The sequence below is a fragment of the Salmo trutta genome, chromosome 15 (genome assembly GCF_901001165.1).
Source record: "Salmo trutta chromosome 15, fSalTru1.1, whole genome shotgun sequence".
NCBI lineage: Eukaryota > Metazoa > Chordata > Actinopteri > Salmoniformes > Salmonidae > Salmo > Salmo trutta.
The window spans coordinates 29,884,051-29,897,336 of record NC_042971.1 but is presented as its reverse complement, the minus strand read 5'-3'; the positions used below and the strand labels follow the sequence as shown (position 1 = coordinate 29,897,336).

The window sequence follows — 13,286 nt, the reverse complement described above, 5'->3', positions numbered from 1 at the left end:
ACAATGTCTTCACTGTATTTCTAATCAATTTGATGTTATTTTAATGGACAATTTTTTTTGCTTTTCTTTCAAAAACAAGGACATTTCTAAGTGACCCCAAACTTTTGAACGGTAGTGTATATATAAAAACATTTTCCTTAATATAATATTTTGAAAGGGCTAATGTTACTGTCATTACACTTTTTGGTGTTTTGTAACAAATGTCTCGAGTGCACAGTTTGGATGCTGGAATTATTTTGGAGTGGACGAACATGCCAACGTTATGTTCATGCCAAAAAAAAAGGTAATCAAAAAATATGATTATATGATGTCTTTACTATTAGGCCCAGAAAAATTGCAGGTTCCATGAAAAAAATAGAGACCCCCGAATTTCATGGTTTAATTCGTACTCTGCCTACCGATGACACTGCAAACATTATTCAATGGAAGTGGAACCTTGATGTGTGGACGCCACTCTCACGGGTTGGTTGACAGACTGAGACAGAAGCGACAGGTTTTTCTTCAGCTGAACAAACCTCAATGTTTTTAAATGTTTGCTCACAGGCAACGTTTACAGCTCCCAAGCCCCTCTCACCGAGCCAAAAAACTGTCCACCCACCATCTCCCTTTACAACCCTAAAGGTTCTTTGTGTTTTAAAATGATCTAATCTCTCCTGGTTTCTCATTGACTGAACCACCCTCAGTCTTGAGCTAGTCATAAGTCACTCTTTTTGGTAAGCTCTTTTATGTAATTAACTGATCCCTCTGTCACTGTCATTCCTTGTGAATCAATGATGTTTCCTTGTCCTTGCAGTGCCCCACACACAGAAGCACAGCCTCCAAACAGCACAAAATCTTCTCCACGAAGATGTGGCGCGTGCTGAGGAACAGTCTGAGGTAAATCCAAAGCCTGAGCTCTATTGTTGGGTCTTAGCATAAACCACTGAGTGTGTTCTTTGCATTGTCAGCAGTAGTGTAGAATCATTGAAAAGCCTCCACGTAAGTCGACAGCCAGGCCACACTTGTTCATTCTGCGCTCCATTAAAATCGGACAAATTCTAGGAATAGTCTGTGAAACTCATGCATACTTGAGTATTCAAGCCTGCAGGAGTTAGGATCCACACTGAACTGGTTGCCTTTTTCAAGCGAGATCAAAAAAATAATTTTGGCCAAAGTTTTCTGTGCACTATACTCCATCTGGCCACGATTTCAATAGAAATGTCTACAATTTGAACGAGAACATTTGCCTTGACCTTTTGATTAAAAAATAATCAGGTCTTTCAAATGTTAATTTGCTTATTAAACGCATAATGTTATAGATGACTAGACGGTTAATAGAAATACACACAGACCTCACGATATGATATTATCATGATATTTAAGTGCTGATACGATATGTATACCAATTCTCATATTATTTTGATTCAATGTTCCAAAAATATTGCTCACCATATATCTGCTTCAGAGGGACATGAGAGAGCCATGAGAAAAAAATTGTTTTGATCAGCCATGGAAAAAACAAATGGTCTCCCTATTTAAAAAGATTATAAAAAACAAGCCATGAGGACAAATACTGGAGTTTTGTTGCAGTTACAGCAAACTAGTGCAAAATAATATTGCGATATGGTCAAAATGATTCGATACAAAAGTAATATCGCAATATATAAGTGTCGTTTTTTTCACCTGCATCAGCTACTTTTTTAATGTGCACTGCACGTTGACTGCCACGGTTTACTGAACAATTTAAATACCTTATTAACCTACAGCTACAATTTTCATACAACTACATTCAGCTCCTTCATACTTTAACCAAGACACTACCCAGCAAACATACCCACATTGGTATGTTTTTACCCTTGTAGGAAAGGTTATTTTTTTTACAGCGCAATTGGTGCAAACTATACACGTTTAATCCGACCTCATACTTTCCTAGGTGATAAAACATTTTATTTGGAGAGGAATGTATGGCACTATACATTTATTGAGTTAGATCCATTAGCAAGTGGTCCTTGTAAACCTTAATTTCACAAACCATACACTGTAAGGAAGTGACTGTATAACCGTGAACAGACTATAGTCCTATACAGCACGTTCCCATAATGAGAAAGGCTTACTACCATAGACTATCCCCCCACACACAATCCTTCCAACATATATCCATGAAAGACCATCCAGCTCGCGGCCATAATAAATGGCCCATTTGTTTATTAAATGGATTTCACACAATCAATATATCTAATGAATGGCAGTAAGGGTGGGTTCTTTTGTGTTTTGCAGCAATTAGGTTTCATGTATCGCCAGTGCCACTCATTAATATCTTTAGCGGCTCCCTGTTGAAGCTGACAGCTTTCAGCCCCCGAGGCTGAAGGTAACATCATAGAGAGTTGATTGTGTAGGGTTGGGCGGTATCCAGATTTCATACCGGCATACCGTTTCTGTACCATACCGGGGTATAGGGTATTACCGAATGTGCACACAAGGGGATTGAAAAAATATATTAATATATTGACGCACAAAACAATTTAGGCAACAGGGATCTTGATCCAGGGGGGATTGAAAAAATATAATAAACCGTTGTTGGTATTTCGAAATACCCCAGTATACAGGTAAACGGTATATCACCCAATATACAGTATATCGCCCAAGCCTAGTGTCAAGCCATCTACAGCTGGCAACTATGAATAAAGAAATGTCCACAGAAATTATGGTGGTGCCATGAGCACCATTTGTGCTGCTCTGATATGGAAGATACACAGTAATGACCCAAATCTTTTTTTGTGTGCGTAGCCGTTGGCTTCTTGGTAATTGAGTCCTTCCCATTGACTATGCTCAGACAGAGGTTAGAGTGGGGAGCTGGGCTGTGCAGACTGTAATCAGTTATTCACTCCCCCAATACTAGGCTAGACAGGTTTTTCCACCTGCTCCCAATGACTGGGGGTACAGTTGCCAGTCAGACTGATTACAGTCATTCTAGGGCTGTTCCAGAGGAAGTGTTACTGGATATACCATTGTGGCCCATGTAAAATAATATATCTTGCAATTAAATTATCAACACATCTGTGTCAAAGTTCATGGCAAAGCATTACAAGTCAATGTGAAACCCCCTTTTAAATGTGGGGCTGTGTTTACACTGTTCCCAGTGGTTGGGAATCCTTTTGTTAGACTTCCTGTCTTCTGATACCTGGGCCTCTGCTTCACAGGACCTCCTGGAGAAGTTCATGGAGGGGAACGTGCCCTTGGAGGGGTTCCTGGACTCCTTCCAAAGCTCCAGGAAGAGCTACCACATCCGTCGTGTTCAGGCAGAGAAAATTCAGGAGCTCAGCCGAGCCAAAGAGAATTCCAGCAAAGCCAAAAAGATAGAGGAGCGAGAGGACAAGGCGCAGGAGGTGAAGAGAGACAAGCACCCTGGAACCCAGCGGCCCAACGGCTTCGTGGCCCAGGGCCCGCCCCGGGTCTTCCAGCTCCGCTACGGCCTCACCCCCGCCATCCTGCTGCCCCACTTCCCCCTGCCAACCACCTCGCCCTCTGCTCCGTCACACGCCAGTCTACCTCCGCTGGGCTCCCAGCCGGGCCAGACCCACATTCTGAGTCCAAGTGCCCAGCTCTCGGGACATGGGCACCCTGTGAACCTACGGCTCATTGGACAATTACCCGGTGGCTGGCCAACCAGACCGGTGCGGTTACAGCAGCTCTATAGGCCCGCCACTCACCAGCCTGAGCCTCTATACCGATAGCTGAGGCATGGGCCCTGGAGGTCTCTAGACATGGAACCAAACAGCGGCTACCAGACTCATGCACGCAAAGATGGCCTTTGAAGACTTTGTGGAATTGATCTGACACATACATTCTCCAGCCATGACAGAAAATGTAAACATACCTAAAAAGGAGATAACCGGAAGCCATTAAGCATGGAGTAAGTGTAATTGAAAGCAAGCAAGTGAATGATTGAAGGAGCAACAGGGTGTGGTTTTCATTGTTGTTCGTTTTTTTTCTTTGAATGTTACACTGTCAGGGCGTAACAGGGTTGTGAAGCACAGCAATGATATGGAAATGTCTCAAATGGAGTAGTGTCTCCGGTTTGTCATAAAGGACCCCATTGTCCATTCCTCTGACTGAGATCTGCAAGGCTTCTATGAAATGGCCTGGTGTCGTTTTGCTGATGATCAATAAAGTACAAATCGTGGTGTTTAATTATTAACCTAAATCCCTGTTGTTACTTGTTTCATAGTTCGGTCCAAGCGATGCAGTCATATTTATGCCATTTTGGAATCATTTCCAAGCCCTTTTCCTGATGCGCAAACACAAGACATCACAACACAAAGATGAACAAAGAACACTGAATAGGTGGCAGTGTTTATGCAGCTTCCCCTTTCAAATGCATATTTAGAGCAGATGGTCTAATATTTATTATTTATCTGGCCAGTAGATATATACTGGCAACATGACTGTTTGCTCAGGCTTTTCAAATGTTTTATTATCACATGTATAATGATGAATATATCGCTGAGAGTGGATTTGGGGGAACAGTAACATTGTTATCTTTGGACCGGCTCCCAAATAGGGCTACATTTTCTAAAGGGTCACCAGGTTTCTCAGCTGAAGTTGATTACCGTCACAAATAAACCTCGAGGAGCGCACAACTCTGCGTTTGTTATTTCACAAACAGTGTGTCGAAGCATTCACATCGGTGAATGGTTTACTTATTTATGGAAATCCTATTTTAAATGCCCAGCTTCAAAGGCTTTTGTTTACTCTGATAAATGAGAGGCTGTTTTTCTTTCAGGGCTTCCTGAATGTTTTTATTTCTCCTCCGAACTGAGTATAAGAGCGTGCAAATTGAATCTCTGTGAGAAAGTCAGACTTCTGCCGGAAGCACGTACTGTTATGATTTAATATGAAACAATTGCTTGCCTCTTTCATTTTCTTACTACCGGTCCAGCATAGAAGTGCACTTTGGGGTAAATAGGATAATTGGTCATTAAAACGTCCTGGTTTTACGCTTCAAATCGATGGGGCGCAAAATTTTCAGCAATAAAATACATTTCTCTCAATGATGTGATTAGCATTATATGAATTGTGAGAGAACTACTATCACAGCAGGTCCATTACATCAGTTGGCACAGGAATCTCCATGTGACAAGTCAGGCTTCCATCCAAACAAAACACATTGTTTAGCTCTCAGGGTCAATCTAAGAACATGATTGACGACCGACTTTGTAGCACAGCTGGCTAAAAGGTGAGCGTGAATTTAGAGCCTTCTCCATAGGAGACCAGTGCCAAGGCATGCCAAAGAGAACGACCATGACTGGGAGGGACTGTAGTCACAAACAAGCAAGTCCCTATGTCCTAATTTTTTTCATGGCAGTAAGATTGTACAGAGTTCATGTGTAACCTAAGGGATTAGAGTAAGATTACTTTAATTAACCCACATTGTTTGTGTATGTCACGCTCTGACCTAGGAGAGCTGTGTTTTCTCTATTTAGCTAGGCCAGGGTGTGATAGGTGGGTGGGCATTCTATGTTTTGTGTTCTATGTTTTTGCCGGGTATGGTTACCAATCAGAGGCAGGTGTCTATCGTTGTCTCTGATTGGAAGCCATACTTAGGCAGCCTGTTTTTTCTTTTCTTTTTTGTGGGTAGTTATTTTCCGTTTAGTTGTAAGTACCTGGCGGAACTGTCTGCTGTCATTTTTTGTTTAATTTGTAAAGTGTTCATTCTTTTGCCTTAAACGACAAGATGAACATATTCCACGCTGCACCTTGGTCTACTCATTCTGACGAGGTTGACAGTGTACCAGGACTTTCAGCTCATGTTTTAACACTTTTGCAACAGAGAGGTCTACTGTCACCCTCCAGTTAAGGTTACCATAAGTTATCAACCATAGCCACTGGAGAGGGATTTCAATTCTAACCCAGATATTAGGCCTAATGATAATAAACAGAATCTATCACAGAAAATCTTTATGAAGGGGAATGGTATGTTATATCAATGCGGGATTTTCCTTCTGTTTCAGGATCACATCTAAAGCTTTTTACATTTTGTCCAGTACAATATATCTCCCTTCCCTCATCAAGGTAACTGAATACTCCTTCAGCTTTCCTGTAAATGGAGGGGAATATGGTGACGACTCACTCAGACAAAAACTATACTATTGACATGAAAAGACCATAGCTTTTCATGTATGGTTGCAAGCACAATGTCAAAAAGTATTAGTATGTATTCCATTGAAAATTTGCTATTAATAATAAAGTCAAGTCAATTTCGCCTTTCTGCCTGTTCTCTGAATGAACACGTGTGGCATCTAAAATATGAGTGTTAAGAGAAAGCACCCCCAGGGCAGGCCTCTCCGAATAAGATCATGGTTTCTCATTAGGGAAATGTCAATTGGTATGGATGTCTAGACACTGAACTGCCAGTGACCTGATTGCTTGAGGAGGAGAAAAAACATTGTCCCCGTTGTGTGTGGAAACACATTTACATTTGACATTTTAAGTCATTTAGCAGACGACATACGACATACAGGAGCAATTTACACGCTACATGCCTGATTTACTACAATACACCACTTACTATGAATTCATTGATCTCATTATTTCAACCTTGCCTACATTATCAAATCTTAACCTCTTACATCTAGATGTTCCGCTAGCGGAACGCCTCACCAATATCCGATGGTATAGCGTGGCGCGAATTACAAATACCTCAAAAATGCAAAAACTTAGATTTTTTAAACATATGACTATTTTACACCATTTTAAAGACAAGACTCTCCTTTATCTAACCACATTGTCCGATTTCAAAAAGGCTTTACAACGAAAGCAAAACATTAGATTATGTCAGGAGATTACCCAGCCAGAAATAATCACACACCCATTTTTCAAGCTAGCATATAAGTCACAAAAACCAAAACCACAGCTAAATGCAGCACTAACCTTTGATGATCTTCATCAGATGACACTCCTAGGACATTATGTTATACAATACATGCATGTTTTGTTCAATCAAGTTCATATTTATATCAAAAACCAGCTTTTTACATTAGCATGTTTTGTTCAGAACTAGCATACCCACCGAAAACTTCCGGTGAATTTACTAAATTACTCACGATAAACGTTCACAAAAAACATAACAATTATTTTAAGAATTATAGATACAGAACTCCTTTATGCAATCGCGGTGTCTGATTTTAAAATAGCTTTTAGGTGAAAGCACATTTTGCAATATTATGAGTAGATAGCCTGGCCATCATGGCTAGCTATTTTGACACCCACCAAGTTTGGCACTCACCAAACTCAGATTTACTATAAGAAAAATTGGATTACCTTTGCTGTTCTTCGTCAGAATGCACTCCCAGGACTTCTACTTCAACACCCAATGTTGTTTTGGTTCCAAATAATCCATAGTTATATCCAAATAGCTGCGTTTTGTTCTTGCGTTCAAGACACTATCCAAAGGGTGACGCGCCGGCGCGTATCGTGACAAAAAATTCAAAATATTCCATTACCGTACTTCGAAGCATGTCAAACTCTGTTTAAAATCTATTTTTATGCGATTTTTCTCGTAAAATAGCGATAATATTCCAACCGGGAGACGTTGTATCCGTTCAAACACTGAAAATAGAGTTGTCACATGCACGCGCGCACCAGTGTCATTGTTCTCAGAACGACCACTTTCCAAAACCCCTACTGTTTTTCGCCCAGGGACTGCAGAGTTATCATTCCACGTTCTGGCGCCTTCTGAGAGCCTATGGGAGCCTTAGAAAATGTCACGTTACAGCAGAGATCCTGTATTTTTGATAAAGAGACTACAGAAGGCCAAGAAATGGTCAGACAGGGCACTTCCCATATAGAATCTTCTCAGGTTTTGGCCTGCCATATGAGTTCTGTTATACTCACAGACACCATTCAAACAGTTTTTGAAACTTTAGGGTGTTTTCTATCCACATCTACTAATTATATGCATATTCTAGTTTCTGGGCAGGAGTAATAACCAGATTAAATCGGGTACGTTTTTTATCCTGCCGTGAAAATACTGCCCCCTATCCTAAACAGGTTTTAACAAACAAAGTAGAAATACACACAATGTCGTAAATTAAAGATGCTGGCCTTATTTGTATTCCCTGTAGGCGACGCGGCCGGCCTGGCCGTCTCTCGGCTGGACAAAGGGTAGTGATACAGTCATTGGGTGGGCCTTCAATCTCCTCGAAGCTTCAATCCAGTTATAATCCTTTTCATTCACACCAAGAAAATCATCAGCCATATTTAATAGTTGAAAGATACATTTGATCTATGAAAGCATATTTTCCTTTTTCCTATGCATGGATATTTAAGTCAGGTGAATGTTTAATGTTTAATTGAGGCAGAAATGTTTAAATATTTGTTTTCCCTTCCAACTATTCACAGTATGGGATCAGGTGAAAATGTGTGTGTGTGTGTGTGTGTGTGTGTGTGTGGGCGCGCGTGTGTGTGTGCTGCTCATTAGTCCTATGAAAATGTTGTGGAGGGAGGTGTTTATTCAAGGAAAGGCCCAACGGAAGACAAGAAAGGCAACATGGGGAGAAGCTGTAATGTTCCACCTAGATATTTATCCGCCTTTGGTCTTTTAGCAGAGTCTATCTGGTGCTTGGTCTGGGTTAGAACTGAATTTGAGGAGAGGAAGGGGGCAGCACCAATCAATGTCCAATTCATGGGGGCCATATCAAATGAATGTACAGTGAGGAAAAAAAGCATTTGATCCCCTGCTGATTTTGTACGTTTGCCCACTTACAATGATCAGTCTATAATTTTAATTGTAGGTTTATTTGAACAGTGAGAGACAGAATAACAACAACAAAAATCCAGAAAACGCATGTCAAAAATGTTATAAATTGATTTGCATTTTAATGAGGGAAATAAGTATTTGACCCCTCTGCAAAAACATGATTTAGCACTTGGTGGCAAAACCCTTTTTGGCAATCACAGAGGTCAGATGTTTCTTGTAGTTGGCCACCATGTTTGCACACATCTCAGGAGGGATTTTGTCCCATTCCTCTTTGCAGATCTTCTCCAAGTCATTAAGGTTTCGAGGCTGACGTTTGGCAACTCGAACCTTCAGCTCCCTCCACAGATTTTCTATGGGATTAAGGTCTGGAGACTGGCTAGGCCACTCCAGGACCTTAATGTGCTTCTTCTTGAGCCACTCCTTTGTTGCCTTGGCCATGTGTTTTGGGTCATTGTCATGCTGGAATACCCATCCACGACCCATTTTCAATGCCACGGCTGAGGGAAGGAGGTTCTCACCAAAGATTTGATGGTACATGGCCCCGTCCATCGTCCCTTTGATGCAGTGAAGTTGTCCTGTCCCCTTAGCAGAAAAACACCCCCAAAGCATAATGTTTCCACCTCCATGTTTGACGGTGGGGATGGTGTTCTTAGGCTCATAGGCAGCATTCCTCCTCCTCCAAACACGGCGAGTTGAGTTGATACCAAAGAGCTCCATTTTGGTCTCATCTGACCACAACACTTTCACCCAGTTGTCCTCTGAATCATTCAGATGTTCATTGGCAAACTTCAGACGGGCATGTATATGTGCTTTCTTAAGCAGGGGGACCTTGCGGGCGCTGCAGGATTTCAGTCCTTCACGGCGTAGTGTGTTACCAATTGTTTTCTTGGTGGTGACTATGGTCCCAGCTGCCTTGAGATCATTGACAAGATTCTCCTGTGTAGTTCTGGGCTGATTCCTCACCGTTCTCATGATCATTGCAACTCCACGAGGTGAGATCTTGCATGGAGCCCCAGGCCGAGGGAGATTGACAGTTATTTTGTGTTTCTTCCATTTGCGAATAATCGCACCAACTGTTGTCACCTGCTCACCAAGCTGCTTGGCAATGGTCTTGGAGCCCATTCCAGCCTTGTGTAGGTCTACAACCTTGTCCCTGACATCCTTGGAGAGCTCTTTGGTCTTGGCCATGGTGGAGAGTTTGGAATCTGATTGATTGCTTCTGTGGACACTCCCTTTAAGAGTGTGCTCCTAATCTCAGCTCGTTACCTGTATAAAAGACACCTGGGAGCCAGAAATCTTTCTGATTGAGATTTGATTTGATTTGGATCTCTTTTAGTCCCCATTTGGACTAATCTTCCAAGAGTCCTTAAACATTAAAATAGAATTTATAATACAAACACATTTTCATATATAACACTATTACAAACATACATAATATACTAACATAATGACCCAATAAATACTCAATCTAAAAAATATTGATTCTTCATCTACTATAGTCCCACAACATTTCTATGTATTATATTTAAATCATTTTAAAATAATGTTTATTCTGTCTCTCACTGTTCAAATAAACCTACCATTAAAATTATAGACTGATAATTTCTTTGTCAGTCGGCAAACGTACCAAATCAGCAGGGGATCAAATACTTTTTTCCCTCACTGTAAGTCCCTGCAACTCCAAGACATCGGGCTGTAGCACAGCACATACATGTCACTAGAATTTCTATCCCAATGTTCTAACTGAACTATTTTATATCTCTGTCTAATTCCTGAAGGTTGTAAATCTCCAGTTCAAAGAAATAGACAGTCACAGCCTGCAATAGATCAGTCCTTTATTCAGAGAGCGCTCTGTCTTCAAAATAAGAACACAATCTTTTTATAGCACACACACACACACAAATGAGCACTGTTAGGCTTGCAGAAGATGATGAAGCATGTTGCAGAAGGGTGATAAACAATGTATGTGAACTTCGGAAAAATACAGCCCACCTAAAGAGAGGTGACGTTTTTAATGTCAGTAGGAACTCCACTTTTCTGTTGGTGGGCTGTATTTTTCCGAAGTTCACATACATTGTTTATCACCCTTCTGCAACATGTTTCATCATCTTCTGCAAGCCTAACAGTGCTTTTTCCTCCCTAGGGTGGGGAGGCCTCTTTCCAGTTATTAGTTTCACCATTATCACAAGTGGACAGTTAAGTTGTCCTTGAATGTCTCAACTATACCCTGCTCATATTGCGAAATAGTAACACAATGGTCTAGTCACACACATTATTGGATTATGACTCTAACACATTTCATACAATTATACGGTTTCAGGGTGGAATACTTTAGTAATTATCTTAAACATACATTTTTTTTTATCAATCCACCCTTTGACTAAATATTACATCTTGATACAACATTTGTTTATTAAAAAATCACTTCATCACCCCCATAAATGTATGTACAACGTCTATTTCACCTCACCTGGGTATAGTTCTATTTCTACTTCCAGTTATAACTGTTCCTTTTGAGATTTTCACTATAACCTTCACACGTTAGAACTAAGAAAAGTTGTATCTAATTGTAGGTCATCAGGGTCGAATTGGTCAGCATCATTCACCATTCCAGGAGGAATGTAGCGTTCATCCCACTGGTCTGAGTCAGGTATGGGCCTATACCTCACCATCTGCTGAGTCACCGCATTCTCCAACGCCTTGCTCACCAACCCTCGGACACAAGGAATAAAACAACAACCACATAATACGAGCTTACCGATACAAACAATAGCAGCCCCCAAGATGGTAGCTACTATGTTTTTCCATTTGCCAAACATTTAATCAAACCACCCTGTCACAGATGTATTAACCCCTGAGATCTCAGCCCATTCTCCACTTAGAGCAGTCAACCCTGCTAGAGCTCTTGTAACTGTCCCTTCTGGTGATGTGTTATTAGGAATAAACGTACAACAATGACCCCCCCACCATTCTACAGACTCCACACTTTTCTGTCAATAACATATCGAGAGCCAACCTATTTTGCCAGGTCATGAGGGAGGTGGTGGAGAATTGGTCAGAGATCCCCTTCACCGCATCTCTAGTCTGACTCACAAAACGTTGTGATTATAATATATATAATTGATCCAGTCCACATTTTAATTTATCGTTACCCAACAGAAGAATGTAGTGGTAAAGTCTTCACCAATTTGATTCATAGCCTTGTATTCATCTGGAACTCCCCTAGGAATGCCAATAGCGTCTATCCTTCCAGGTCAAGACTCCTATTTTTCCTAGTTGAGCTTCCCACAACTGGACTCTGATGACTAATTCTAACTGTTTGCACCAATAATACTGGGGCGCAAGTACCTAACCACCCTTTTGGTAGTGTCTGTCGTATGCGTCCTTTGCTGGTACAAGCCCATCATACATCAGTTATAAGTGCTATGAGGTTAAGAATTTTCTCCTGTGCTTCCAAACCTAAATCAGTCACATTAACTATCGCCTTAAAGCCATTAAAATCACCTAAGTTCTTGGTGCCATTCTTGTGTCTATAACACTGGTACTCACCAGGAGTTAAAGTGAACCGAGGTGGGTTGGCCGAGTACTTCAATCTGGCCAACCCAAACCCTGTACAGTTGTCTGCTTTCCTAGGGAATTGTTTAATGTTTACCTTAAATCCTACATCTTGACCTTCTTTGACTCCTATTCTGTAAGTCACTCGTCCTTGATGGTCAGTGTGTTATATAGTTTGTCCTTTACTTCTTATCAATGACAACGGCGTCGTATAATTAGTACCGGAAGGTGGTGGATCTGGATGTATCAGAAAGAAAGATTACCAAGACTATGATGCAGCTCAGAGTCCCTAATATTCCCAAAAACTGCCAACCCTCTCCTGCACTTAGTCGGTCTGCTAGGTACCACCTCACACTCACACTTCTAGGAGCACACACAGGGATGATAGGTCAGGGTAGGAAATCTTCGTTAAGGAGGTAATCCCCGGACCCTATTGGTACTCGGTTCTGCTCCCTAACTCTGTGTGTGTTCAGCAGTGTTTGTATGTGTTCCTACCTTTTTGCAGTGGGTAACGTGGACCCAAGTGGCTCTCTCCGCTATTCTAATGGCAAAGGCGGTCACCAACAAAACCTGGTATGGGCCTTCCCAACGGGGCCGCTTCCAGTATTTTCTCCTCAAGGATTGAATCCACACCCAGTCTCCCGGTTGGATCGAGTGAATCACCTTCTTCTGTAACTCACCTTTAGGATACAAAAGCTTTGACGTACGGGTGTGGTTAACAAACAACCTTCTTATGTGTTCTGCTAGGGTATGTTCTATTTCTATATCTGCTTGCTTTGGTCCTCCCAATTCGGGCATTCTATATGGTCTACCTGATTAGCTAAAATGTAATCCATTGTTTAAAGAAATAGATCCTAGTAAACCAACTCTAGGGATAATATCTGGACCTAATATTTTAGCTACCATAATCGTGTCTGCCAAGTAAGTTGGGAACGCTTCTACCCATTTACTATATTTATCTATTATAAAAAAATGTAAAAGTAGTTTGTTATCC

At 41.2% G+C, this 13,286-nt stretch overlaps 1 protein-coding gene across 1 annotated transcript in view; it reads left to right on the top strand.

Moving 5' to 3' along the window:
* The window catches only part of LOC115148774 (vacuolar protein sorting-associated protein 37D), a 53,022-nt gene extending 48,839 nt beyond the window's left edge, over positions 1 to 4,183 (top strand). Inside the window, exons 3-4 of the mRNA XM_029690994.1 lie at positions 794 to 876; positions 3,180 to 4,183. Of these exons, the coding sequence (XP_029546854.1) occupies positions 794 to 876; positions 3,180 to 3,713 (617 nt within the window). The 3' untranslated portion in view covers positions 3,714 to 4,183. The remainder of the gene's footprint in view (positions 1 to 793; positions 877 to 3,179) is intronic.
* The last annotated feature ends 9,103 nt before the right edge of the window (positions 4,184 to 13,286 follow it).